We start from the raw sequence: 26,726 nt of genomic DNA on the forward strand, positions 1-26,726 counted from the left end.
TGCCTAACCCTTAAAGCGGAATATAACCCTGCATTTCAACTTTGCTCTAAAACATTATTTACAGTATATTATATGCAACCAGCATTTTTTTTTTACTAGACCAGCATTGGAAGGGTTACACAGTGCTTTAAAGTTCCTGGAGATTTCTGCAGACGCATCCGAAGCTGACATAGATACATTTTGTTTACATAAATGTATCTAAGTGTTGAATGTGACTCATCTCTCTGACTGAGAAGGAGTTGGAGGACAGCCAAAGAGTGTGTAACATTTCTCAATAGATACATATAACTAAATAGAATGTAACAATCTGAACTTCTGCATATCTCTCCACGGAACTTTAAACCTCTGTGTTTAACCCTTCCAATGCTGGTCTAGTAAAAAAAAATGCTTTTTGCATATAATATGCTGTAAATAATGTTTTAGAGCAAAGTTGAAATGCAGGGTTATATTCCGCTTTAAGCTGGCCATACACTAGGCCGATTCCCCGCCGATCGACAGCAAATTCGATCACTGGGATCGAATCTGCTGTCACATCGTTCCTGCTACAAGCTGAATTTCGATCTATTTCGTCCGATCCCGTCGATCGCTCCGTGCGGAAAATTAACGTCGATCGCCTGCGGGTAGGGAGCGCGGCGCTAGCGGCGTTCGAGTGCCCGACGACCGACGCAATAGAGCTGCAATACATTACCTGCTCCGCTGGCGCGACTGCCCCCGGTCGCCGCTGCTCCATCTCCGCTCTGGTCTCCGGATCCGGCATGCTTCACTTCCTCCTGCCCGGCAGGAACTTTAAATAGTAGAGGGCGCTCTACTGTTTAAACTTCCTGCCGGGCCGGAAGAAGTGAAGCATGCCGGAGACCAGACCAGAGCGGAGACGGAGCAGCGGTGACCGGGGGCAGTCGCGTCAGCGGAGCAGGTAATGTATGCGGGCGGGTAGCGGCGGCGGCACCACCACCACAGATTGTGAACGGTTTCAGGCTGAAATCGGTTCACAATCTGTTTGCAGTAAAGGTAGCCATACGATCCCTCTCTGATCAGATTCGATCAGAGAGGGATCTATCTGTTGGTCGAATCTGATGGCAAATCGACCAGTGTATGGCTACCTTAAGACCTCCCTGGTGGTGCCTAACCATAAATCTCCCCTGGTGGTGCCTAACTCTAAGACCCCCCTGGTGGTGCCTAACCCTAAACCCCCCCTAGTGGTGCCTAACCCTAAATTCCCCCTGGTGGTGCCTAACCCTAAAACTCCCCTTAGTGATCACTTTATTGTGTGGATAATAATGTTTTACAAATAGTGACTGTAAAAAATATATTGCAGTTTACTTACTGATCACTTCATTATGTGAATAATAATGTTTTACAGACAGTAGGGATAACATTTTAAATAACGTTTTAGTTAAATACGATAGATATGTTTAGTATTTTTGTAAACGTTATTCGCCACGGGCGCATTTTGCAAACTTAAATCATCACAAGCGCAGTTTGAAAACGTTAATAATCTCTAGGCGCCGTTTTAAAACCTTAATAATCTCCAGGCGCCCTTTTTTCCTGTTCGCCGCCTTCCTGCTCGGCGCCCATCAAATGATATTTATTATGGGAGTGAATGGCGGTGCCCTTTTTTGTCCACATGCCTCATGCGCCTAAATTTCCTGTCACCAAAAATAACATCTGAACTGATGTGACATGATGAGATAAACATGTATGTACAGTGCCATACCATCAAATAACTAGGCTGTTCACTTTTTCATGTTTTTTCCTTTTTCTCACTGAAAGGATTAAGCATTCAGGTAAGCAAATTATAGTTTCTCTCCATTCGGAACCTAATCGGACTATAGTGCAACCTTCACTCATAACTAATTAAAGTCATACAACTCCTTCCTGGCAGAGAGAAGGGAATAGATAAAAAAAAGAATTGTTCATAGATTGAAGTTTTCAGACAATAAAATACTTTTTTGGCTTTCGGCTGCGTTCACACTTTTGCGCAAACACAATGTATATATAAATGGTGCAGTAACTGTATCCACTCAGGACGTGAGGAGATGCATTGGGGCCATTCACACTGTCCACTGAGTTTGCTTTGCCACCTCTCACCCTCAGGGCCGGTTTAAGCAACAATGGGGCCCCAGGGCAAAATAAACTTGGGGGGCCCCCCAACAGATACCCCGGAACAAAAATCGGCATTAAGGGACCTTTTTTGCAGCTGGTATAGTCAGGGTGTGAAGCCCCAATCGGTCGGAGCTCCACATTCTGGCTACCCCAGCCTGCATGGGGGACAAGGGGTTAAAACGTTTCAGGAGGGGGGACGCCACATAATTTTTTAAAAAAAAATTCTCACACTCTAAACATAAAAAAAAAAATTGGGAAAATAGGAAAAAAATGCCAGGGATCTTCATCCAGCCATATTGCGGCTGTATAGCGATCCCTGTCCAAAGCGCTGCGGCTGTGTATGGACCCCCTGGAAACCCCGCCAGGAAATTTATTGCTCTTTCTTTTGATGCATGTAAAATTACACTACCGTTAGGTTTGCTACTAAAAGTGACATTTACCGCATTTAAAAATATACTTTTTTCCTTCAAAACTTTAAAATCGATTTTCTCAAAAACTATAAGGTCTTTTTGAAAAATAGTTTTTCCTCTTATTCCCAATGATTTCCTTAACATATCCTGCAAATTTAGGGTTTCTAGCATTTAAGGTGGATTTGCTATTAACCAACAGATTGCTGAAGTCTGCACAGACAAGCAGATAACCACGTTTGCAGTAGTGTACTGAAGACCAGACATGGGTAAAGTGAAATAATAATTGTTTATTTAACGTTGGTGCACTATTTACAAATGAAACACTGCACACATGAGCGGAACCACAAATCCCAGCAAGCCCCACACCGCAACTCCAGCAATAACAATCCTAACTGACTGACTAACTATAAACAGGTGAACAATGAGCACAAATATATACAGCAATATACAGGAATACGTGGTACAGAATCAGCAAACAAGTAGCAAGGTCATAAAGCATAGCAGAGTCAAACCAGGAAAATCAGATGAACAGATCAGAACAGGTAAGAGGTACAGGAGGTGTCCAGATATCAGCAACACAAGAACTCAATAATCTGGCACCAGATTGAAGGACAACCTGGCCTTAAATAGGCAGTCCAATCTGTCAGGTGACTTGATCTGCATATTCCATGGAACTCAGTGTAACACCCGCAGGTGAACTGAAGAACTGCAACAACTGTCCAAAGACTGGAAGGGGGCCATCTGCTGGTGGGCAGCGGATGTCCATAACCGTTTATGCAAGTGCTGCCACCAGCAGGAGAACAGAGGAAATGGTCGTGACAGTAGCTTAGCTAAGTACCCACCAACCTACCGACCCTCCCACCAGTCAGCTTTGTAGCTTACCTACCTACCTACCCTCCGACTAGCCACCTACCTACACACCCTCCCACCAGCCAGCTGTGTAGCCTACCTACCCTCCCACCAACCAGCTGTGTAGCCTACCTACCCTCCCACCAGCCACCCACTCATCCACCCTATCACCAGCCAGCTGTGTAGCCTTATCTCCCCCACCAGCCAGCTGTGTATCCTACCTACCTTCCTATCAGTCAGCTGTGTAGCCTACCTACCCCCCCACCACCCGGCTGTGTAGACTACCTATCCTCCCACCAGCCAGCTGTGTAGACTGTACAAAAGAGTGATTCCTGGAACTCACAGGCTATTCAAAAAATTGTAAAACACCAAATGCAAGGGGGAGCATGGGTCTGGGATTCAATGTAACAATTATTATTATTATTGATTTATAAATTGAACAAACAGCAAAAAGCCAGGCCCTGCTTCAGCAGTAGGAGAACAGAGGCGCCAGCAGGATAAAAGTGGATAAAAACTTTAAAATTTGCTGGGAGGAAGTGGTGGACTTACCTCCATAAAGCAGACACGAAAGACTGTCTGAATAGTAGTCACATTTATTAATTAGTACCCCAAAACAGTGCAACGCGTTTCGCAGGCCCAGCCCGCTTCATCAGTCCACCACTTCCTCCCAGCAAATTTTAAAGTTTTTATCCACTTTTATCCTGCTTGCGCCTCTGTTCTCCTACTGCTGAAGCAGGGCCTGGCTTTTTGCTGTTTGTTCAATTTATAAATCAATAATAATAATAATTGTTACATTGAATCCCAGACCCATGCTCCCCCTGCTGGCGCCTCTGTTCTCCTACTGCAATACCGTGTCCACCCCTGGTGGAGGGGTGATCTACCCCCTTTCGCATCTACAGAGAGCGACTTCTTATCCCTGAGTGAGGACAGGTCTAATCTCCTCACCTGCCTATACAGTGGTTGCCTGTGTGGTAACCCATGTTTGTGAGTATAATTTTCTCACGATAACCTTTACTTCATTTATGCTTAACATACTACACTATATTGGGCTCTCGGTTTCTCTACACTTTAGGCCCTGCTTCAAATCACCATAATTTTATTCAAAATATTAGCAGCACTGTAATACCAAAAACATGTAAAGTCTAAAAACATTGCTGTCAGTCTCCACTGAATAATACAACCACAGCCGGCTGGGTCCTCACATGCACATAGGTACCAGGCACGCCAGACCCACCAGGGATCCCAAAAGTCAAGTAAAAAACAAATAATCTGGTGATACACTAAGACAGGGTCGAAATCCCATGATTAAACTGGACAATATCCTGCCAGTGAAGCAGATGAAGGCAGCTTCACTGAGTTGTAGCGAGCTTGGCTGAATCAAAAATCAGTTTGTCCACCCTAGGGTGCTTGCACTTTCTCCTGGATGCTTCGACAGCAGTGTATTATTGAAAGCAGCACATAAGTTCTCAACTGTCACAACCACTGACACAAAGTTTCAACAAAAGTGTTTAGAGCTTGGTCCTGCATGCATAGATGGCAGATTATATGAAAGCAGCACACAGGTTCTCTCCAAAAATAGGCAAAGTGTCAGCACACTGCCTCATTGAGGCTCTCACCACTCCGATTTATAGTGGAGGCCGGTGCATAAAAAACACATGGTCCATAAGCGTACTGCCAGGTCCATGCGGCTTCTCATGCTGCCAGTAAAGTTACGCACGTGCCACAGTCAAACGCTGGATACCAGCCACATCACCCCTCATGTCAGGCCATATCTGCGGTGGCCAGCCAACATCAGGCTAGTCGGGGCTAATGTGGACCGTAGCTGTGGTGAGGTACCACAGCTACGGTCCACATTAGCCCCAACTAGACCTGGTAGCACGCCTATGGACCCGGTGTTATCACATCTGTGGGAAATGCTGCATTGTTGTGGGGCTTTTTGTGTGGGGGAAATGCTCGAAGGTGCCCTGGATGTTTTAGGATTCTAGCAATGACCCTGCCTTTAACAAAGAGCAAATTTTGTTTTTGCCTTTTAATAAAACCACGTTTTAACACATGCAATCTTTCCATGGCTGTCTATTATATTGATTAGTCCAGGTGCATCTGCTGGGTAGATTTTTTTATAGTGTTGTGCGTGCTTCAATACACTTGGCTATTTCTGCCCGGCAGAGTGTGTCTACCCGCCTACTGTGTGATGTAAAATGAAACTTTTTTAGCAGAAATATGATACAGTTCACAAAATGGTGTTAACAGTTGTGGTGAAAATTAGTCATTTCAGAGTGTGGGAAAACAGCATACACAGTTAATTAACAGGATTGCCTGAGTATAAGGGAACTTAGCTACTGTGCATCTAAATAAATAAACCATGATGACAAGTTTGGTTATTGTAACATCTGCGGGCACGCAGGGTGTCTCCGCAGCCGCCTCAGTTCCCTGCTCGGAGGATTTTTCCGTTCCGCCGGTGTCTAGCACGCCGGGGACGGAATTGTCATTAGCACATAGGGTTGCTGTATCGCGCGGCCGCGCGCGTAGACAGGACCTTTATGCTGGGAGGAGGCGCGTCAGCTGACCCGCTATTGCTTAACGTTTCTGTACCTCTGACCATCTGATCTATTTGCTGAACCTCTGCCTGAATACCTACTACTCTTTTGCCTACTGATTCTGTACTGTATCTGCCTCTCAGTTGCCGAACCTAGCCTGTTTAACCTCTCTACTCACCAGTGGGCCCTTGCCACTGGTGAGGTGCTTTTCTGATAGTACCCACCAGCTCCTCTGGTGAGGTTTAGTTAAATCTACTCAGTTACTGTTTCTGATAGTACCCACCAGCTCCTCTGGTGAGGTCTCATTAAACTAATCAGTTACTGTTGCATCAAGCACATTTCACTCTGTGTTCCTGTTAGCTATACTTGCATTATTGGTGATTCTGCAGATCACCACATAATCAGACGTCTGTGTTGCTACACCAAAACTTTATTACAATCGTTACAGATATGCTGTAAATAAGATCTTAGCTCTCTGGGTCTAGTCCCAGTTAACCTGATTGACAGTGGCTATTCTGTGGTGGTTCATCTAAATACAATACATACCATACCATATGATAGAACTAAACTGCAGTGGCAGGGTGGATTTTCCATACCTACAGGTGCCTTATGTGGGAGAGGTGGCCCCCTCCTTAGATCACTGACCTCAGGAGCTTACAGTCTAATCCATGCCTCATATCACTAACCTCAGGCACTTTTGTGTTAAATAGATGGTTTGATAGATCATTTCCATCATGTCCGATATTATTTTCGTTTTTCTTGTCGAAAAAGTCTTGTCGCTACCGTGCTTATCCACATTCAGTTCCCAAAATTGCTTCTTGACCTGCGAAAAGTGCTATACAAATCTTAGGATTATTATTATTATTTTAAGAACCTGCCATAATTTATCGTGAGCTACACAGTCAAAGGCTTTGGTATAGTCAATGAAGCAGAAGTAGTTTTCCTGAAACTCACTTGCTTTCTCCATAAATAATCCATTGAACTTTGGCAATTTGATTTCTGGTTCCCCTGCGTCTCTGAAAAAATACGGTAGTTCTCAGTTCACATATTGTTAAAGCTTATCATGCAAAATCTTAAATCTTGAATAACCTTGCTACCTTGTGAAATGAGAACAATTGTTCAGTAGTTGGAACATTCCTTGGCATTGCCCTTGTTTGGATATAAATGGACCTTTTCCAGTCCTGTGGCCATTGTTGGGTTTTCCAAATTTCCTGGCTAATTGAGTGCAGCACTTTAACAGCATCAGCCTTTACTTTTAGTAAAATAGTGCAACTGGAATGCCATCATCTCCGCTAGCCTTGCTGTTAGCAATGCTTTCTGAAGCCCACTGAACTTCACTCTCTAGACTAGTGTAGTATGTATATATTAGAATAGTATAGATGGATACTGGGGTTTAATGTGCAAATCAGAGCTTTTCGTAGTATATCAGTAACCTAATTTTATTTTCATTTGCTTTTCAGGTACACTTAAATCTTTATGAACAGCTTTGTAATATAGAAATAAGCATTATTTGTTTATTTTTTAGGAAATGGGCTTTCGTGTTATCGTCCTATGGTTACTAATATTAGTTCCCACTTCTAGCATTGGTGAGTAAATTCACGCTTATTGGTTCTTTAAATGTATTTCTTGAATTTCTGTGCCTGTCACCTTTGAACCATCTATTTTCGTAAGCATACAACAACCCGAGGTATCGTTTTTAAAATAATACAAATATGTTGTAATAAATGTAAGGCTGTATTAGCTTTATCACATTTTAGATGCCATTCAATTTACTCCCCCAGCGAATGTACCTAGTGGAATGGAACCTGAAATTAGCATTACAACACTAAAGCTTATTTATTGTATTATATTAGCTATATTGCAGCTGTCGACACTGCACTACCTAGACCCCTAAAGATCCAGAGTGGCTGAAAACCTCAGCGAGTGCATTGTTCCCTGCCTAAATCTGCTGATAGAAGCTGCTTCATTGTGTGCCGTGTGTCATGCCATTTTCACATCTCCCGTCTCCATAGCAACAGAACGCACCACTTGGCTGCAGCCTAGCGACCTATCCATACTGCCAGGGGCATAGCAATAGGGGTTGCAAAGGTTGTGAACGCATCGGGGCCCGGAAGGGCCCTGCCTCAACTACAGTATTAGCTATCTATTGATCATGTGCTCATAATAATCACTTCTATAGATACTTTAAATAGTGGTAATCATTAACAAACTGTTCCCCATCCCCTGCTTGCACCTCTGACACTGTAGTTGCCATTGGCTGGTTTTGGTGCGCAATATCAATTGTTATATATAGAGTGCTTGGGGGGCCCCATTGTAAAACTTGCATTGGGGCCCACAGCTCCTTAGCTACGCCACTGCATACTGCACTTAGCCGTGAAATGTCTCCTGAGGAATCGAGTCCCAATCCCTATGGGCAACAGTCACTGTAGATGTGTACGCACCTTAACCGTCTTGTAGGAACTCATTGGGTGCTCTATGCTGGTTGGGGAGCAGCTTAGGTCCCAGTGAATATCCAAATTCAGCCATTGCACTTGCAAAAAGCATTGTGTGTAATCAACATGATCACTTAAAGATGGCCTTGTATTAAAAAAAATAATGAAACAGTTCTCATAATTAATCAACACATTTGTATTGTGTATGCTAGTCAAAACTGTATTTTACAAAAGTTTTTAGATCTTAGCATTTTCGCAAAACCCCAAACTGAGACCCATAAACATGGTTGACTGCAGTTGGTTTTTACAGATGTGGTATGCCTACATGCAGGGGTGCTGCTAAGGTTTTTGTAGCTCTAAGCCACAAACCCTTTCTCCACCCCAGGCAGAGGCCCCTTCTTCTGTAATAGATAGCCAAATGTGCCCCCCCCCCTCAAAAATGAAAAACAAAACAAAACATGTAGAATTCGGTAAAGATAGGCAGCCAGAGGTAACCCCCCCCCCCCCAAAGGTGGCCAAAGGTGTCTCCTCTCCCTCCCCCTGCCTCATCATATAGGTCAATAATGTTAGTGGAGGTATGTAGTTTCCTGCTGCCTTCCCAACCCCAACACTCACAGACCTGCAGATCAGTGGTGACCCAAAGAGAGGAGACCAGCGTACAGTGACCGTGCAGCACACTTCAAATGCAAGGAGGAGCAATTATGTCACTTCCATATCTGATGTTGCTGCTGGTCTAAGGTCTGTGTGGGAATGATGGGGAGGCAGTAATGCCCATACAAGTCACAGGCGCTGGCAACATGAGAGGCACCTGCTGTGGGAGAGGCCCCAAGTGGCAACTTAGTTTGCCTGGACCAAGCAGCAATCCTTCCTACATGCAGGTAATGCAGACCATGCATCTCAGCAAACAGTAGGGCTTACCTGCTGGAAAAGATTTCCTTGAAGTGAACCTCCAGACTAAAAATCTGCTCAGCAGAACTGAAAAGGCTTGGTGTTTCTTTAACAGTTTCACGGCATCAGAACTTTGTTTTTCTTATAGAAGTCTAATTTTAGCTGCTTTTTTAGCTAAGCTCCGCCCCATCAAAGAAAACTGCCCTGGCTTTTTTCCCCTGATGCTGTGCAAAGCATGATGGGATTTCTGATGATGTTGTTCTCATTGCCTAGCAACTGGGAGGGGTGATTAGGACACAGGACAGTTGGAACTGTGTCTCATGCTCCCTGACACCTTCTTTCAACTAAAAACATGGCTGCCCTCATGAAATCACAAACCTTTTCCTGTTCATTTAAAACAGGGTGGGTAAGAGATTATATTACCTATCTATTTTAATTAACATAACTAATGTAATTTAATGACAGTATGTTTATTTAGGCTGAAGTTCCTCTTTAACTTTTTTCCAGCCAAAATTATTTTTTATGTGCACTGCGGCACCACATTCTTTAGTGCTTTTTCTGAATAAATCCACCAAGGTGACTTTATAGGTTTCTCCTTCCATTGAGCAGAAACCATTTTTTGCCCTAAGCAGGGGTGGTCAGAGAGGAGAAACATATGTTTTTATGGAGGCCTTCTGTCTGTAGTCATGAAGAAAATTTCTGCAAATTTTAACGTTGGCTCATAAAAACAATGCATGTTGCTTCCTGTACCTCACAAATTCTTAGTGAGGCATTCTATTACATCAAGGTACCAAAAGAGGATGGAAAAAGACTCCCACATGCAGGGCTGAAGTCAAGAAAACCCATTAAAAGGTTTTTCATCAGTGTAGTTTGCTAAAGGCTACATGAATTGAATTGTAGAGGGATGAAGTAAAGCCCAATCTACATGATACGATTCTTTGTGCGATTCAATTACGATTCTATTTACGATCCAATTAAATTCGACATGTCCAATCGGGATTCGATTTGATTAAATTCGATTTGCCATTGCAAAACAATGGCAAATCCAACTGAATCGAATCCTCATCGGACATGTCTGATGTAATCGTATCGTAAATAGAATCGTAATCAAATCGCACAAAGAATCGTATCATGTGGATGGGGCTTAAGGTCTTCTTCTTTGATGAGTCCACTTTTCAGCTTTGCCACAGCACCTGGTCATCTGGTTAGATGGAGATCTGGAGAAGCCTACAACCCACTGTCTTCTATATCAGCTGTAAAGTGGAGGAGGATCAGTGATGGCCTGGGTGTGCTTCAGCAATTCTGGAATCAGCAGATGCGTGTTTCTGAACAATACATGAATAAAGCCATACACAAGGTTATCCTAAAAAAATTAAAACAATTGCTTCCTGTTAAGACTATGGCCTCAGTTCACTAAGCTTTATCAAACACTTTATGAAAAGTTTGATAATTTACCTCATAGGTAAAATCAAATTTTGAATTCACTAAGATGTTATAGATTTATTGAACGTTTTATCGATAAACCATTAGATAAATCTATAACACCTTAGTGAATTCAAAATTAGATTTTACTCATGAGGTAAATTATCAAACGTTTGATAAAGTGTTTGACAAAGCTTAGTGAATTGAGGCCATTGTATCCCAAATCAGAGGATTGGTATTTCCAGCAGAACAATGCTCCATGCTACATGGCCATGGAAATCAAGGTCTGGATGAAGGATCTCCAAATCAAGAGTCTGTCTTGGCTAGCCGAATCTCCAGATTTGAACCCTATTGCAAACCTCTGGGATGACATAAAGAGAAAAAAAGGATGGTCATAAATTATCAAGCAAAGCTGAGCTGTTTGATATTTTTTGGCAGAAAGAGTGGTATAAAGTTACTTAACAGCAGTGCGAAAAATTGACATTCGTTAAAATATCATTGCCATTTTCTATAAACACGAACAGGGGTGTTTTTTTCTTATTTATTTAAGTTTTGTAAACACTGCATAATTTCTTTTATTTTAAAGAATTGTCATTTCCTTTAAAATCATTCTCTAAAGAACAATATTTTACATGGAAATTAGGAGAAATATTGTCAATATTGTCGGCAGATCTTAAAAACAAGGACAAAGTTGTACCTATGAAAAATAAAACCTGAGAAACAACTTCTCAAGCAACGGGCAAGAACATATAACCAGCCTCAAGCAATCCCCGCCTGTGCCAGATAAATGAGACTCTACTGTACATTTACTTTTATAGTAGTCAAAAAAATTACAATGCAGTTTCACCATTTTTCAGATTACCTTGCTTATTTTTCAATGACATAGAATCACCTTGAAGATCGACCCTCCAAGTCTAAATTTCTGTTGACCAGTTATTTTGTGTCAGAATTGCTATTGATCTTTCAAAAAAGTGCAGAGCAGTTTTAAGTACCCCTAACTGGAAGCTGTATCCATTGATGCAGCCTCAGCAATAATTAATGCTTCCACAGTACCTTCTAAACTTGGAGATTTCAGCTAAATGTGACAAAAAAGTCAATGTCAAACAGTGAGCACTTCTGTACTACAAGAATACAAAATGATCTCATGACAATGACATTTGAGCTTATTAATGTAAATCTGATGAGGTAGGCTTTGACTGATTGACAGACTTAGACAGATGACTACTATATTATAGTCAGCAAAAACATATTTGGGAGTACCATAAAAATTAGAGTTTAGCTATTTCTTTTAAAATGTACAGGGTGGGCCATTTATATGGATACACCTTATCTATGGATACCACCCCATATACCACACCATACCATCATTTTTTTTGTTCCAACAGTCTTGGAGGGATCTATCCAATGTGGGTTAGTGTCAAACAATCAAACTAAGATCGCTCACACAGTTTTAGGATAAAGAGATACACTATCTCACAGTCTGTAGCCCAAGAAGATCCAAAAATCGTCAAGGCTGGGTTCACACTGTAATAGATCAACACTTGTTGTCTGTCGCTCTCTAGATCCAGACTCTCACGTCATATGCAATAAAAAATAAACAAATAGCATCACATAGCGTATAACTGCCAGGACCAATCTCCAAACACCTTTCCTCTGTGTCTTACTCTGTCACCAAAAATCTCCACCAGTGCAGGGACGCTCCCCCCCCCCACATGCCCGCACTCACCCTAGAGACCTCCAAAACAGTGGCATACCTAGGGCATTTGACACCCGGTGCTGGGTATTAAAAGACCCTCCCCCCCGCCATAAAAAAGCGACTGTGTAGGCCAGGTGTTGGCTCCCCCCCCCCCCTTAAAGTTGGCCTCAGTATACTGTAGGTAGCTAGCAAAAAATGGGTGTGGCTATAACCTGCGTTGAAAAATGGGGTAGCCATGACCGGATGAGGGTGGAGTTAACTGTAATTTAAAGTGAACCCGGGATGAGAGTGATATGGAGGCTGCCATATTTATTTCCTTTTAAACAATAGGCAGCCCTACTGATCTATTTGGCTGCAGTAGTGAACTGAATTACACCAGAAAAAAGCATGCAGCTAATCTTGTCAGTTCTGACAATATTGTCAGAAACCCCTGACCTGCTGCATGCTTGTTCATAGTCTATGGTTGAAAGAATTAGGGGCAGAGGACCAGCACAGCAGCTAGGCAACTGGTATTGCTTAAAAGGAGATAAATATGGCAGCCTCAATATTATTCTCACCTCGGGTTCCCTTTAAAAATGCATTGCAAAGACAGTGGGCCCAAGTTTTGGTGACCCTTTCCCCAGAAAATTCACATAATTGTGCAGGTTTTCTCAAGAAAATACACGTAATGTGAGCAGATTTGCCCAGAAATTACGTTCAATCATGTCGGCAGATTTGACCAGAAAACATGTTCAATCATGTCGGCAGATTTGACCAAAAAACACATTCAATCATGTCGGCAGATTTGACCAAAAAACACATTCAATCATGTCGGCAGATTTGACTAGAAAATACGTGCAATCATGTGGCAGATTTGACCAGAAAATAGTTCAATCATCTCGTCAGATTTGCCCAGAAAATACGTGCAATCATGTCGGCGGATTTGCCCAGAAAATACATGCAATCATGTCGGCAGATTTTCCCAGAAAATACATGCAATCATGTCGGCAGATTTGCCCAGAAAATACATGCAATCATGTCGGCAGATTTGCCCAGAAAATACATGCAATCATGTCGGCAGATTTGCCCAGAAAATACATGCAATCATGTTGACAGATTTGACCAGAAAATACATGCAATCATGTGGAAGATTTGACCAGAAAATACATGCAATCATGTGGCAGACCTGGCCAGAAAACACTTCAATCATGTAGCAGACCTGGCCAGAAAATACATGCAATCATGTCGGTAGATTTGACCAGAAAATACATGCAATCATGTCGGCAGATTTGACCAGAAAATACATGCAATCATGTGTAAGATTTGACCAGAAAATACATGCAATCATGTGTAAGATTTGACCAGAAAATACATGCAATCATGTGGAAGATTTGACCAGAAAATACGTGCAATCATGTGGCAGACCTGACCAGAAAATACATGCAATCATGTCGGCAGGTTTGACCAGAAAATACATGCAGGCAGGGCGGGCAGGTGGAGATTACTCACTACACTTCGCGTGCCGGCGATGCATCGTTCCAGCAGCTGGAACGCGGAAGTGTAGTGAGTATACTCCGCCTGCCCGCCCTGTCTGTTTGGTGCCCGCTGCCCGCATTTTGGAGGGGAAGAGAGGCAGAAGGAGGGGACCCAGGTGAGGAATATGTCCCCCCTCCCCGCCGCTGTCCCTGTCACCCCTCCTTCTAGCGCTGCTCTTCCCCTTCTGGCTCCTGCTCTGCAACTGTGGGGGGTCGTGGCGACACCCCCCTGGCTAAGAGTCACCTGGGGTGCCACACCCCTGCGCCCACTGCTCCAAAATATCCGGAGGCAGGAATGACAGTGTTGGGGGATATAGATCCAGCAGGCAGATACTCAGATGCCACTATTCTGAACAAGTTACTGCAACTAAAAACGCTCATATAGTGTAAAACCAGCGTTTAATTCAAGATAAAAAAGTATTGCACTCACATGCGGTTAGTGGAAAAAAGGCATATAGTATACAGTGATGGTCCCGGGAAACCACTCAAACTGATGCCGCCTCAGGTCCACGCTTGATCGCACACCGCTCTGCTCTCCTTCCTTTGTCAGTCACGTGCGTCATCGCTCCGCCCTATGCATTTCGTCAGAACTGACTCATCAGGGGCTAGTGTCAAACCAATAGCGGTGGTTTTGTTTGTTAACTTCACCATTCACATAAAATGGTGTATCCATATAAATGGCCATATTAAGGTGTATCCATATAAATGGCCCACCCTATAGTTTAAGAAATTGAATACCCATATGGACTATGCATACATTTGACTCTCTCATTGCCTAATTTGGGCACTAGATACCAGTGACAGAGAATTGGTATATTATGTTTAATGATAGTCTACTATCATCTTTGTGACTGCACTTTTGTGTTTTCAGTGCTTATCTTCCAGTACTCGGACCCTCCTAACCAATCAATTCTGCTTCCTAACACCTAAGTCAAACCACAAACCCTTCTGGACTCCTAACCCTAAGCCTCTAGTCTACACCCTGGCTGGTAACTAACCTCCACCTAGCTTATCACGTAACAACAACTCTCCTAGAATAACACCTAACCTTTAGGGCCTGTTTCCACTACACGCAGAGTGGATTCAGAATGGATGCAGAAAAATTGACTCCAATGAGTGCCTATGGGAAAATCTGCATCAGAAAAATCGCGTTTATTGGAAACAGGCCCATATGCATTCATAGGAGTCCGTTTTTCTGCATCTATTCTGCATTCAATCTGCATGTAGTGGAAACAGGCCCTAACCAAGACACACCTTGCTTATAGCACGCAGCTTAAAATTTAAACATCCAGATCTTACACCTGGCAGCTCCTAGTCGTCAATAACTTGCATCGGTTCTATGTTGGTACCAAAACAAATGACAAACAAATACATACATTTGATGTACTTTTTCCTTCATGCATGGTATTGGGTTTTATTTCCAAGATACAACAAAATAGGGGTAAAAAAAATAGAGGTAAAAAGTATAAAGCTTAACTATGTCAAAATCTCTTTTCAGCTGATAGTGGACATTTACACTGTAACTGAATTCATAACTGATTCATGCGCACGGCTGAGTGCCCACGCCCAAACTAAGCATCTAGCGCTCCATAGCCACAAATTTGCATTGCAGTCAGGGCTGGTCCTAGACTTTTTGCTGCCTGACTGAGGCAAACTTGTGAGGATGCGCCCCCCTCCCCCCTTCCCGATTTGGAATGATCCCACAGCATTCGACAATTTACTCTGATTAATTTAATTCAAATGAAACACTGCTGCTCTCCTGCCTCCCCCCCCCCCTCACTCACTGTCAGATTCCTCACACAGCACAGCAAGCTGCTTTTCCCCAATGATGACCTCTTCACCTCACTCACAGTAGAAAAAGGCTGTCCCTGTAAACTCTGGGTCTGATGCAAGTGTTTTACCTTGCTTCATGACAGAACCGGCCCTGATTGCAGTGTATGGAGGTATCAAGTTGCAACTAGTGCCGCCGTGACTAAATCACCTGCTTGGACTTTCAGACCCTGACATTCCATAAATGAACGGTAAGAAATAAATTGGAAAAGTGAGGAGGAAGAGATCATGGGCAGATTAGATCAAAGTAATCCAATCTGTAAAACAAAGGACCCATTTTGATTGCATTAATTCCATTTTAGGCGATATTTGCATCAGAATCAGAATCAATTTATTTGGCCAAATAAGTTTGCACTTATAATGAATTTGACTTGTCAGTTGCTTAACAGACACAATGAAAACAATACAAGGACAGACAGTATATACTGTATATTACAAGGCATGGATAGTATGTAAGTTATAGTGGCAGTAAACAGGGTGAGAAGTGATCATTTTCAGCTCTATGCTGTAATGCTTGGTTGTCCTACCTCCAGAATGTTTGTTAACTTTGTGTTCCGAAGCCAGTAGAAACATGAAGCCAGTAGAAATAATACCTGGTCTCCCAGATGGTCTGGGGTAGGGATGAGAGAGAATTCTGCATCACTGCTGTGAGGGTGGGGTTACATACAGGTAAGTTACAGCACAATATATACGGGAACTGTTTCTGATGCTATAACCAAGATAAATATAAAAGTGGGTATCCGGAATAATTCTTGTGGAGATTTGCCTTCACTTCCATTTCTTAGTACTGTAGCTGTCACCCTGGCAGATATTGGATCCAGGACACTGCACATAGGGAGGCCTCAGCTGGTCCCCAACCGCCGCTCCCAGCCTCTCACTGCACGGGGGGAGGCGCTTCGTCCTCAGCAGGTTAGTACTTGCAGTACTGCTGCCCCTTTAGCTGAGCCATAGCTGCCTGCCCACCTGCTGCTGCGTGCACCCCCCACACTACCACACTACCTGCCCGCCTGCTGCCAATGCACCCCCCACACTACCACACGGATGGGATCTGTTCGGCTCGGGATCTCTGCAGCCCAGTAGGGTCTAGTTGCACTCATGTTCTCCCCAGCAGGCCTGATCTGCAGTCTGTCTGCTAGGCCGCCACCCACATAGGCATTGGACTAGGCATCAAGCCAGGGACTATATTTTCTATTTCTCTCTCTATTCTATTATGTTTCTTTTTCTTTCTTTTTTCTTTTGCATGGACCTTGTGGGTGCACCTGAATTACTGCAGAGCAGTCGAGTGCTGCTTATATAGTGGCAGCTCCGCTCAACATAGCACTCAGGCCATCCCTCTGGTCCTCCTCAGCTACATTCTATGTGTTATGCTTACGAACACTTCGTATATCCATACATGAAACTGTATGTTTTTCTTATTTGATCTGTACCATCACTGACCCTGTATGTGGCCAAAAACATTTCTGGGTACAGCTTCTGTTGTACTGGGCAACATAAATTATTCTGATTCTGATTGGAGAAAAACTCATGTAGCTACAGCACTATATTTGTGTTGTCTTATTTTATAAAACCTACATTTTTAAAGCTAACAGAATCATGATTTTGATTGGATAAATGTTTGCTCTCTGTCATTGCAGTTTTTGCTAAAGAATGCATTAAGACTAAAGTAAGCAACTGTAAAGAATGCATACAGGCTGGACCAGACTGTGCATGGTGCAAGAAAGCGGTGAGTATTTTAAAACCTTTCCACTGACGGTTATGCCTGTCTTAGGATTCCACATAATTATGATAATACAGTGATCTTGCCTTGCAAAGTGTTAACATCTGTATGTCAAAAATATGGTTAGATTGTAGGTGATACTTTAGTACTCAAAAGGGGACATTTACAGTTATCACAGGTTAGCAGAAGTGCACTGTGAGAAGCCCTTTCTGACATTTTTCTTCCTATTCTGCCTTTGAAAGATCAATGCACATGGAAATGTCATCAATATGTTGTAGCCAGTAAAGCTAAAAAAAACACAGAACCATCATATTTAGGATGCAAATCAGAGGCGCCAAAAAGAGTAAAATAATTATAGGTTAAAATACACTTGGGGGGAGCTATACTCACCACCCGTTTCACAGACCAAGAACCAATGAAGACCACAATATTTGGTCAAAATATTCACAGTTTATTAGTACTCCCAGGTGCTACGCGTTTCACGGGACTAACCCGCTTCCTCAGGCAAAACAGGAGTACAAGCTAAAAAGATACAAAACAATAATATACATAAAAATAGACCCCAAATGCTTGTAAACAATAAAACACAGAAAACGGTATACCACAGAATAAGGTGCAAATATCCATGCGGATATATAGTTTGGATCTATGATCATTGGGATTCATTAGGATATCAATAAATACATACAAGTGCTGTAACATTATACCTACACCTCAAATGTATCTACTATATGTCCCATAGACCACCAATCGATGGTTCTATTATCTACCAGCTAGTAGTGTGTAATAGCCCAGGAAGATGGTAATGGTCTATTACCGATTATAGGTAACCATACTGGACAAGCTTGGCATAGAGGGGATGCTCCCCAAGTATACCCTGTACTGTAGTGCTATGTATATATATATATATATATCGTAAAGTCCTGTTTAGCGTGAGCAGACAAGACCTACTTACCAGTTGGGGGTCTGGAGCCAGTATGAGCGCCTCAGTGGGGGAGCGGGGTGTGTTATGTCCTATAAGTAGTATCTAAGTACGGAGAACGCCGTCTCCGTACTGTTCTATTCAACTTCCGCTGCGCTAGGCGGAAGTGACGTCTATCGCGCATGCGCTGGAGCATATCGGCGCCATTTTGGGAGTGGGCGCTATGGGCAACAAGTACGCCGCTCGTAAGCGGCTATTTAATGTTAATAAAGCGTCCAATGCGGCGCGTATATGCACTATTTAATGGTACCACTTGCGCCTAACTGCCAGTGAACCAGTCACAACGTTTTTTCGTATAAATTCAACGGATGGGCCAGGTGGTAGAGGCTCTGATAGGGGAGTATGGATAAATATCTAGATACTATTAGAATATGATAGGGGGGATTCAGATGGTCTTATTTTGGCATATCAATCTCCTATTGTCATATTTGTAAACATAATTGCCAAAACATGTAATTGCAAGTAAACAAACCGTAATCTCATAATCTAAAAATTGTAAAGGCATGGAGAGATGTATAGACCAGCATACATATGGATATAAGTCACATAAACAAAAATCTCATGATCCATAAATGCAAAAAAGCATAAGGAAATGTGCAGATTAGTATATATATACAAATATAAAACACATAAAACCGTAAACTGGAATACCCATGTAAATATAAATGACATAGATTGAAACAGAACTTCAATAAGAAAAATTGGCGGTGATGATAGAATAAATAAAATAAAATAAAATAAAATAAATTAAAATAAACATAGACAACCAGGGCCATTATTACGGCAGCATATAAAAGACGATAAAAGAGAGCACACGTATAATAAAACTTTATCAATCGTGGTGCAAATAAGGCACGCATAGATTCAAATGTTGGGTATAGATGCACACTCTATTTTTTAGTCTAAAATGCTTTTTCCAAAACCTCGTTAAGACCGTTAGGAACCAGACTTTTTAGGATATTGATCCAATAAATCTCCTTCTGGCGCAAAGCTTCAAACGTGTTAGGAATGTGTGGGGAAATCGCCTCTATAAACGTGATACGGAATAACAACGGATTGTGATCATGGTGAGTACCAAAGTGCCTAGAGACACTATGAAGTGCTAGATTATTGATAATGTTTCTCTTGTGTTGGCCAACCCTACTGCGGGCCTCCTGGGTGGTGCGGCCCACATATTGGAGGCCGCACGGGCAGGAGATAAGATAGACAATGAACCGGGAGTCACAATTAATGTGTTGTTTGATGGGGTAAAGACTGGAAGTGACCACCGAACGGAAGGTACTGGTCACATTGACAAACTGGCAAGCTGTGCATCGGGGCTTATTGCATGGATAGGATCCGGGTGTGATATTACCTTTGGGTTGTGCGTTCCTAAGCCTGCTAGGTGCAAGTAGATTACGTAGATTAGGGGCCCTCCTGTACGTGACTGGTGGTCTATCTGGGATTGCCTGCCTCAGATAGGGGTCCTGAAGCAGGAGATCCCACCTATTTTGCAGTACCGATCTAATAGTATTGTGTTGTGCACTAAATCTAGTGATGAAACGTGGAAATGGCGGTTCTGGGGTAGTGGTTGATGTCGGTTTGGTGAAGGCCTTTTGGGTGGCTTTAAACCTGGCATCTTTTAGTAGCTTATTTGGATATTTACGTTCCTTGAACTTGTTCGTCAGAATTTTTGACTGTGAGTGGAAGTCCTCCTGATTCGTGCAGTTGCGGAATATCCGTTTGTACTGGCAATAGGGGGTATTTATAGTCCAAGGTTTGTGATGATGACTATTGAAATGAATGTAGTTGTTCGCGTCCACCTTTTTAAAAAAGGTTTTGGTTTTTATTTTCCCTCCGTCTGCATGTAAGGATAAGTCAAGAAATTCTATACTGGTGCAATGATGTTGGGCAGTAAATTGTAGACCCGCTGTATTATTGTTGAGATATTGAACAAACTGTGTGATGCTATTAGGGTCACCTTGCCATATAAAAATTAAATCATCAATGTATCTTTTATAGAAAATAACATTATTGTGAAAGGGGTGTTGAGGATAAAGTTTTAATTGTTCTAAGAGGCCCATGGACAAATTAGCGAATGAGGGCGCGAACGAACTGCCCATGGCTGTTCCCGTCAGCTGATGGTAGTACTTGTTCTGGAAGCTGAAGGTGTTATGTGTCAGGATGAACTCAGCACATTGCGTGATAAAACTTCTCTGGGCCTCCGGCATAAGTAGATTGGTACTTAAAAAATGGTCTATGGCCGTCAGTCCAAAATCATGGGGAATATTGGTATATAATGATGTTACATCGCAGGTGAGCCAGTGATAGTTATCTTGCCAAACTATATCCTTTATCAACTGTATGAGATGTTGTGAATCCTTAAGGTAAGATGGGAGTGACTGCACATGAGGTTGGAGGTGATGATCAACAAAAACTGACAGATTACTTGTGGTAGAATCGATACCCGAAATAATAGGTCGACCTGGTGGTTTGCTGAGTGTTTTGTGAATTTTGGGCAGATAATAAAATAACGGAGTTCTGGGGTGTTGGTTAATGAGGAAAGTTCTCTCACTTTTCGTGAGAATGCCCTTAAAAAAGTGTTCGTTTATGAAGGCTTTTAATATAATGTTGTACTCCTCTGTTGGGTCGTGGTCAAGGACGGCATAATGCTGGGGGTTGTCCAACAGACGGGAAGCCTCCTCCAAGTAATCTGTTCGGTTAAGTAGGACAACTCCCCCACCTTTGTCCGCAGGTTTGATTACAATGTCATGCATTGATTTAAGTCTGTGGAGAGCAGATTGTTCTGCGTGTGTGAGGTTGGAGGAGGGACAGTCGTGTAGGTTGATTTTGAGGAGGTCTTCTAGGACTAGGTCGTGGAAAGATTGTAATAGATGGCCCTTGGATGCTGTGGGGTAGAACCTAGAGCGACCCTTGAGTTGAGTGGTAATATACCTCTCAGTGGAGGCTTCCCCTGGGTTTATAATGATAGGTGGTATAGACAGATCGGCCGTAATGATCAAGTCATTGTCAGGGTTAACAGATATGTCCTTGTGTTTTTTTATGGCGAAATGTCGTCTTAGTGTCAGCTTTCGTATGTACGCGTTGAGGTCAGTATATAATTCGTTTAGGTTGGATGTATTAGTAGGGCAAAATGATAAACCTTTCTCTAATAATTGTGTTTCATGGACAGATAGTAAATGGTCAGATAGGTTGAAGATGCTCCTTAACTGTGTGTTGGAATTGGGCGCTTTATTAACATTAAATAGCCGCTTACGAGCGGCGTACTTGTTGCCCATAGCGCCCACTCCCAAAATGGCGCCGATATGCTCCAGCGCATGCGCGATAGACGTCACTTCCGCCTAGCGCAGCGGAAGTTGAATAGAACAGTACGGAGACGGCGTTCTCCGTACTTAGATACTACTTATAGGACATAACACACCCCGCTCCCCCACTGAGGCGCTCATACTGGCTCCAGACCCCCAACTGGTAAGTAGGTCTTGTCTGCTCACGCTAAACAGGACTTTACGATATATATATATATATACATAGCACTACAGTACAGGGTATACTTGGGGAGCATCCCCTCTATGCCAAGCTTGTCCAGTATGGTTACCTATAATCGGTAATAGACCATTACCATCTTCCTGGGCTATTACACACTACTAGCTGGTAGATAATAGAACCATCGATTGGTGGTCTATGGGACATATAGTAGATACATTTGAGGTGTAGGTATAATGTTACAGCACTTGTATGTATTTATTGATATCCTAATGAATCCCAATGATCATAGATCCAAACTATATATCCGCATGGATATTTGCACCTTATTCTGTGGTATACCGTTTTCTGTGTTTTATTGTTTACAAGCATTTGGGGTCTATTTTTATGTATATTATTGTTTTGTATCTTTTTAGCTTGTACTCCTGTTTTGCCTGAGGAAGCGGGTTAGTCCCGTGAAACGCGTAGCACCTGGGAGTACTAATAAACTGTGAATATTTTGACCAAATATTGTGGTCTTCATTGGTTCTTGGTCTGTGAAACGGGTGGTGAGTATAGCTCCCCCCAAGTGTATTTTAACCTATAATTATTTTACTCTTTTTGGCGCCTCTGATTTGCATCCTAAATACAATACGGTCCACCTGGGGTGGCAAGGATTTTTCCTTACTTCTTCTACAGAGAGCGACATCTTATACCTGAGTGGGGTCAGGTTCGAATTCTCCCCACCTGCATATGGAGTGGTTGCCTAGGGGCAACCCATGTTTGTGAGTATAAATCCACCTTGATTTATTTTGCTTTTGTTCCTCCTTGACATACTACACCATTTGGGCTCTCGGTCTTTTGTTTTTGTCTCTAAAGTGCACAGAACCATCATATGTTTATTAGGATAAGGATTAAGGGTTAAGCATTGACTGTTGGTACACATTAAATAATTAAGTTGATTCTGTGTGCTTTGTTCAGGTGTAATTTTTAAATAGTATGACTACAACATTTTACTAAGCTCTGACAGAGTGCCCATCAGGTTCTTGGTCACCTCCCTGGCTAAGACCCTTCTCCCCGATTGCTCAGTTTAGATGGCCAGCTCTAGGAAGAGTACTGGTGGTTTTGAACTTCTTCCACTTATGGATGCTGGAGGCCACTGTGCTCATTGCTTAAAGCAGCAGAACATTTTCTGTAACCTTCCCCAGATTTGTCCCTCAAGACAATCCTGTCTCGGAGTTGGACAGACAATTCCTTTGATTTCATGTTTGGTTTGTGCTCTGACATGAACTGTGAACTGTGGGACCTTATATCAACAGGTGTGTGCCTTTTCACATCATGTCCAATCAACTGAATTTACCACAGGTGGACTCCAATTATGCTGCAGAAACATCTCAAGGATGATCAGAGGGAAAAAATGCACCTGAGCTAAATTATGAGCTTCATGGCAAAGTACTTATGTACATGTGCTTCCTCATTTTGTTATATTTTTAATAAATATGCAAAGATCTCAAGTAAACTTTTTCACGTTGTCATTGTGGGGTGTTGTGTGTAAAATTCTGAAGAAAAAAATGAATGTAATCCATTTTGGAATAAGGCTGTAACATAACAAAATGTGGAAAAAGTATTGAGCTGTGAATATTTTCTGGATGCACTGTATATAGCAGACTAGAGAAGAGAATGACACCACAAAAATGCCAGCCTATTATAGATGTGCATCTTCTCATTGTCTGGCTGCCATACCTGCAGGCCTGATGGTTGTAGGTATATCTGCTTATAGTCCAAAAGAAAGAGGAAATGATGGGCATCAACTGCATAAAAGACCCTTTATTGTGGTGGGTAGACACAGTGGTTACAGCAGTGGGGGGAGGACAAAGATGTCTGACAGCTGTTTCGCAGAGATAAACCCTGCTTCTTCTCTGAAGAAGCAGGGTTTATCTCTGCGAAACAGCTGTCAGACATCTTTGTCCTCCCCCCACTGCTGTAACCACTGTGTCTACCCACCACAATAAAGGGTCTTTTATGCAGTTGATGCCCATCATTTCCTCTTTCTTTTGGACTGCAATTGACTGTATCTGGAGCACACTGCAGGTAAGACCATTTGTGGTTTAATCCTCCCTGCTGCATTTTTTGGTGCCAGTGCTTTTTTCCTCTCCAATTTTGTATATCTGCTTATATTTTAATACTCAATCAAAAAGAAAAGAAGTGCGGCACTCCCCCTTTAAACTGTGATGATAAGGCTGTCAGCAAGGGCCGGATTTGTACTTTTTACCATCATAGGCCCACTATCACCAGCTGCCCTATGACATCGGCAGGGTTAGGATAGTGTTATTGGATGGGGAGGTTAGGGATACTGATAGATCAGGATATCAGGGTTAGGAATTTCCAAAACAAAAAAAAAGAAGGTGGTTTGGTCATTTGTCAATTTAGGGCGAGGCTAGGCATATAGTGCTACAGCAGATGTCAGTGCTATACTCAGGGGCGTAACTAGGCCCCACCGGGCCCCCCTGCAGAAATTCGGAGCCCGTTTTGGGGGGCTGAAGGGGTCGCAGCATGAGGGGAAAGCCATGCCCACAGTCGGCGGGGAGGGGGGACGGTCCCCCCCTCACCTCGGGGCTCTCCCCTCTGCGCTCCCCTCCAGCTTAACGAGTGCCCGGGCAGCGGCCGGCAGTGGCAGGCAACGGCTGATACATACCTTCCGTCTTCCATGCGCTCCAGCGTGCTTTTCTCACTCTGGTCTCTGACGCGACTTCCTGTATAAAATAGTATGTATCAGCCGTTGCCTGCCACTGCCCAGACACTCGTTAAGCTGGAGGGGAGCGCAGAGGGGAGAGCCCCGAGGTGAGGGGGGGACCGTCCCCCTCCCCACCGACTGTGGGCATGGCTTTCCCCTCATGCTGCAACCCCTCCAGCCCCCCAAAACGGCCCCGAGCGGGCCCGGGGGGGGGGGGGGCAAGGGGGGGGAAGGGGCAGGGGTCGCATCCCCTATTGTTACGCCAGTGGCTACACTGAATCTGAGAGAGCCTAAGCGCTTTGAGTCCTATGGAAGAAAAGCGCTATAGAAATGTTATTGTATTGTACTGTATACGAATACATAATAATAATAATAATACTATGATAGGACTTCAGACTATGGCTATGGTAGGATTAGATTGCGAGTCCTCTGAGGGCAGTGAGTGACGTACCAATGTACTCTGTAAAGTGCTGCAGGAGATGTCAGCTCATGACTATGTACTCTGTAAAGTGCTGTAGATGTCAGTGCTATATAAATACATACTAATAATATGGTAGGACATTAGACTGACTGTGGTAGGGATTAGATTGTAAGCTCCTCTGGGGAAAGTCAGTGACATTACTATGTGATCTGTGCAGGCAGCGCTGCAGAAGATGTCACTACTAAATAAATACACAATAATAATATAGTAGGACATACTATGACTATGGTAAGATTGGATTGTGATCTCCTCTAAGTACAGTCAGTGGCATGCCTATGTACTCTGTAATGCGCTGCAGGAGATGTCAGTGCTATATCAATACATACTAATAATATGGTAGGACATTAGACTGACTGTGGTAGGGATTAGATTGTCTTTTCCTCTGAGGTAAGTCAGTGACATGCCTATGTACTCTGTAATGTGCTGCAGAAGATGTCAGTGCTATATAAATACATAATAATAATATAGAAGAACATTACACTATGACTATGGTAGGATTTGATTGTGAGCTCCTCCTAACACAGTGGTGGGATGCTTTTGGAGATGTAAAGAGGGAAGGACAGATAGGATGAGAAAGTATGAAGTTTAAAGACTGGAAGGGAAGGGGGGGGGGGGGGGGAGGTAAAGGGGAGAAGCAGTGAGAGTGACAGGAGATGGGAGAGGACATGAGGATAAGTGTTGAGGTGGCATGAAATACAGCATTCTGGGAGTAAAGGTAGGAAGCACTGCAAATTATGATCAGGCTAGCAGGATTCTGTCTACAATGAGCAGAAAGATGTAAGATCATTTCTGCTGTGAGAGTCACACAGACTTCAGTCATTGAAGGATCATCACAGCCTGACTTTGCTCTCGTATTACTTCCTGTGTACTCTCCTCTTCCGTTATCTTATTGATAGATAAGGCTGCAGTGATTGCTGGGCTCGCCCCACACAAGCATGCAGCAGCCTCACTTTCTAGAAGTCAGGGGTTTGGAAGAAAGGAGGAAGGAGGGGGAGAGAGACAGAGAGCTCCCAGCTGGGCACTCACTCCTAGTCCTTAGGGGCTGAGTGACTGTGTGTAGTAGTGAGTTAGCAGCAATATATTTACTGAGAGACACACTTCACTATGAGACACTTGCTATGAACATTGTTTCCCCTCCCCGTGCTTACAGTGCCCCGCATAGTTACCAGTTTTCTTCCACGTTTGAATCTCCCGGCTTGGCTATTTGGCTAGCACAGCGCTCAGCCCCTCCTCCCCTCAGTGTCATCAGAGTGGAGAGGAAGTGAGGGGCGCTCTCGTGCTGCGTGTATGCAGGAGAGACCAGCGCAGCTGGAGCAGACAGCTGATTGCCGAACAACGGCTAATCTGCTGCCGGTATGTGACAGCTCTCTTACTACTTTTCATCCGCCCTAGGCACGGGCCTATTTGGCCTGTGCGGAAATCCAGCCATGCTGTCAGCAGAATAACCACTGTAGGAAAACATATGCATTCACCATTGCGCATTGTCTGTGTTACACATGTTGCTGGACGTGAGCCTCTGCGTAATGGTTATGGAAGAAAGGACATCAAATAGCAGATGAATGAATGAAGAAAAGATGCGTGTACCTTCCGTCCTGTGGTATATCCAATTTATTGCAACCAAAAATGACAGTTCATGCAGTGATAAGCGTGCTACCCTAACTAACCAATT

General features: G+C 43.2%; 1 protein-coding gene across 2 annotated transcripts in view; it reads left to right on the forward strand.

Annotated features, from left to right (window-relative positions):
- Positions 1 to 26,726, forward strand: part of ITGB2 (integrin subunit beta 2) — a 242,965-nt gene that overhangs the window by 139,592 nt on the left and 76,647 nt on the right. For both annotated transcript variants that reach the window (XM_068245216.1, XM_068245215.1), the window contains 2 exons: positions 7,425 to 7,485; positions 17,316 to 17,404. In XM_068245216.1, coding sequence (XP_068101317.1) covers positions 7,425 to 7,485; positions 17,316 to 17,404 — 150 coding nt within the window. The remainder of the gene's footprint in view (positions 1 to 7,424; positions 7,486 to 17,315; positions 17,405 to 26,726) is intronic.

This window comes from Hyperolius riggenbachi, chromosome 7 (genome assembly GCF_040937935.1).
Source record: "Hyperolius riggenbachi isolate aHypRig1 chromosome 7, aHypRig1.pri, whole genome shotgun sequence".
Lineage (NCBI taxonomy): Eukaryota > Metazoa > Chordata > Amphibia > Anura > Hyperoliidae > Hyperolius > Hyperolius riggenbachi.